General features: G+C 51.9%; 1 protein-coding gene across 1 annotated transcript; it reads right to left on the reverse strand.

Annotated features, from left to right (window-relative positions):
• Positions 1-1,498: 1,498 nt before the first annotated feature.
• On the reverse strand, positions 1,499-2,566 carry LOC117845922 (uncharacterized). The gene has a single exon (XM_034726994.2). It carries the CDS (start codon positions 2,403-2,405, stop codon positions 1,818-1,820), a length of 588 nt encoding a protein of 195 aa, XP_034582885.1. The 5' UTR covers positions 2,406-2,566; the 3' UTR covers positions 1,499-1,817.
• Between the last annotated feature and the right edge of the window lie 826 nt (positions 2,567-3,392).

Genomic DNA, 3,392 nt, shown 5'->3' on the forward strand with positions numbered 1-3,392 from the left:
GCCACCACGAGCTGCCTCCTCCCGGCCACCACCACCACCACATCTCCACGCCGCCGCTCCCAGGGCCCCCAACACGAGTCCCCGCCGGATCCGGGGAAGAGGGGCGATGCGGCGGCCGGATCCGGTCGGATCTGGGGAGAGGGGCGGGGCGGCAGCCGGAGACGCCGCCGGAGAGAGGGTCCGGCCGCGCGAGGGAGGGAGGAGGGGAGAGGAGGGGGAGGGGTGCCGGTAGGAGAGGGAGAGGGAGGGAGGGAGGGAAGGGGCGGCGGCAGCGGCGGCTAGCCGGCGGCGGGAGAGGGAGGTGGGGGGCCGGTGTTGCGCGGAGGAAGAGGAGGGGGGCGTCGGGCGGTGTTGCGCGGAGGAAGCTAAGGAGGGGCGCACCGGGCGGGTGGGGTGCTGGGTAGGGGGCTGGGGAAGAGATATATTTTTGACATTTGCCGAGTGTCCCGATCTGGACACTCGGCAAAGATTTTTTTTCAAAAAAAAATTTGCCGAGTGTCAAAAATAAAACACTCGGTAAATAGGCTTTGCCGAGTATTTTATTTTTGACACTCGGCAAAGCTCCTCTTTGCCGAGTGTTTTTTCTTTGCCGAGTATTTTTAGCTCGGCACTCGGTAAAGAGCTTGTTTGCCGAGTGTTCGAAAAAAAACACTCAGCAAAGAAAAAATACTCGGTAAATTTACGGTTTCCCGTAGTGCATCATCGTCATCAGGATTCAGGAATCCAAAGGCAGGCACACTGTGGATCGCTGCGTCGATCTGGTCCCCTTGGCTAGCTGCAGCCGCTGTCACGCTCGCACGCACCCATCTGCGTTGCGTCGTGCTTGTGCGTGCCCACGTGACACCATCCTCCCCGGAAGTGGACGCGCTTCTTGTCCGGTTCCCCAGCCTGGGCCTGGTTGGGTACCTTGGAAAAGTCATACCAGGTCTTGTGTAAGTATAAAGCTACTAGTAAGCTTGGAAGAGTCAGCGCGGCATTGTCAGCAGCAGCTATCAGTGGGAGTGTGGAGTGGAGCCATGATGATTTCAGCTCCTAGCTACTGGCATCCACTTGAAGCAACAGGTGATACCGCTGTGCTGCCTAAGCTAACTGCAACTCTTCCATCTCTCCTCTACTTGCAGTGCAGCAGCATATGCCATTAGTATTAGAATTCATTTTTCTTTGTCCAAGGCAAATGTTGAATACATCCCAAGCTAAGAGAAATGATGCACTACTATTGCATGCACACGTGCGTTCACGCATGCATGAATGTGTACCGTGTTCTTCTTTTAAACCGATGATAGAAGAGCTTTAATTTGCCGAATTTTGTTTAGAAGAAATGATGGAGGAGAACAACAAGCAAGGATAAAAAAAAATGGAGATGGGGCATGCGGCAGCCAAGAATCATCAGCATGTTGATATTAAAAATATATATAATACTCCCTCCGTTCCAAATTATAAGTCATTCCAACTTTCTTGGAGAGTCAAACATTTTTATGTTTGACTAAAATTATAGAGAAAATCACAAAAGTTTATGGCACCGAATAGATATACTATGAAAATATATTTAATGAAGAAACTAATGATACCTATTTGATATCACGAATGTTAGCATTTTATTGTATAAATTTGGTCAAACTTGAGATGCTTTGACTCTCCAAGAAAGTTGGAATGACTTATAATTTGGAACGGAGGGAGTATAGAGCATCGAGGATGGTACATGCAGGCTTGTCATCCAACAACCAGCACACGAGCAAGCAACAGTAGTGACAACGGTGGGCAACCACACAAGACGACAACAGAGCGGCAGGGGCGCTCGAAGAACAACACCAAGGTCGTCACGAAGCTGGCCAGAGCCTCAGCTCCAGATCGGGCTCCTCGCCGCCGCCGGAGCTCGCCAACGCCGCCGTCTCCTTCACCACCACGGGGACGGCTTGCTGCGTGCCCCTTCTCCAGTTGAGCACGTCATCCATCAACCCGTCCATGTCGCCGCCGTCGTGCTCGGTACCGCCGTTCAGGGCCGGCAAGGGGCCCCCCGTCCACCGGTCCACCAGCTCCAAGCGCCGCGCCGCGATGGCGGCGGCGCCGGAGTCCCTGTACGCCTCCCCAGCCCTGGCGCCGCCACCAGCGCCGCCGCAGTGCTGGGCGCCCGCCACCAGCGCGTACGTGGTGGGGATCGCGCTGCCGGCGGCGGCCGCCACGAGCGCGTCGAGCTCGAGCGCCGCGGCGTAGGAGGTGGCGTAGGGGTTCCAGTCGCCGCCGCTGGCGACGCGCTCCTTCTTGTGCGCGTTCTGGTGCCCGCCCAGCGCCTGCGACTTGAGGAACGTCTTGCTGCAGAACAGGCACGGGAACAGCCGCGCGCCGCCGCCGCCGCCGCCACCGCTTGCGTCGTCGGAACAGGGTGGAGCACGTTTGGAGGACTCCATGGAGATATATATCTCTACAGGATTCGATCCACAGCTGCTACTCCATAAAAGGTCTAACAAGGAGCTACTAGCATTCCCCAAATGCAAGTTCTGGATTTGCTATATTTTATTGCAACATCGGATCTAGCTGGTACCAACACAAATGGAGGAGAGCTGTGACTGTGAGTGGATGGAAGAGGCACTTATATAACTATTTATAGAAGGGAAGGACGAAGGCATCACAACTCACAAGAAGACAGTGTGACAGACAGCTACATTGTTAGCTAACAGGGGAACTTTCTCCACTTGCTCCCTAAATAAATCCTGCGTGATTTTTAAATGTTTGTTGAACTAGGTTCAGACAACCGTTGCAATATTTTTTTAAAAAAAATCGTTTTGAGGTTTCCGAAAAGCTCATGAACTTTTGAAGACTCCTGTAACATTTGCGGCGGATCGACCTAGGGCGAACCCAGGGCAAGATTTGAGTGGGTTTTTTCTAATTAAGGAAAATATCTGGTCTTGAACATTAATGTCTACGACCATAAAGAAAATAAATCGGGTCTCATAACCAGAAGTTACACAAATACTTAGACTCCAAACCTCAAAATGAGAAACACAAAAGACAAGAAAGGAAGAAATTAAGAAAGGAAGTTTGAAAGACTAAACTTCGAACTTCTTCTACGTCCTTCCTTCAAGCATGCTTTGGTCCTTGTGTAGTAACAAAAGCCTCACATCAGCTATCTTATTAGAAACTTTTGATGTTAGAATCATCGACGGTCATGTGCTGCCTGGTAACCCTTGTCATCTAGAAATCACACTTAGTCGATCTCTACCATGCAAACAGATCAGGTACCACCATCGCTCCAAGCTGACCATGGTGTCTCCTTCAAGGACTCCAAGACGACGCCTTAAGAGGAGAGCAACATCAAGATGCTGTCGCCGTCCAAACCAACGAGTTGGTTCTTTGGTTTTCACCTGGATCTATCTCTATAAGTTGAAGTCCTCACG

Source organism: Setaria viridis, chromosome 2, assembly GCF_005286985.2.
Source record: "Setaria viridis chromosome 2, Setaria_viridis_v4.0, whole genome shotgun sequence".
In the NCBI taxonomy this organism is placed as follows: Eukaryota; Viridiplantae; Streptophyta; class Magnoliopsida; order Poales; family Poaceae; genus Setaria; species Setaria viridis.

Excerpts from the sequence above, each read along its gene's own strand:
- LOC117845922 (XM_034726994.2), bottom strand. The coding sequence starts at position 2,405 with ATGGAGTCCTCCAAACGTGCTCCACCCTGTTCCGACGACGCAAGCGGT.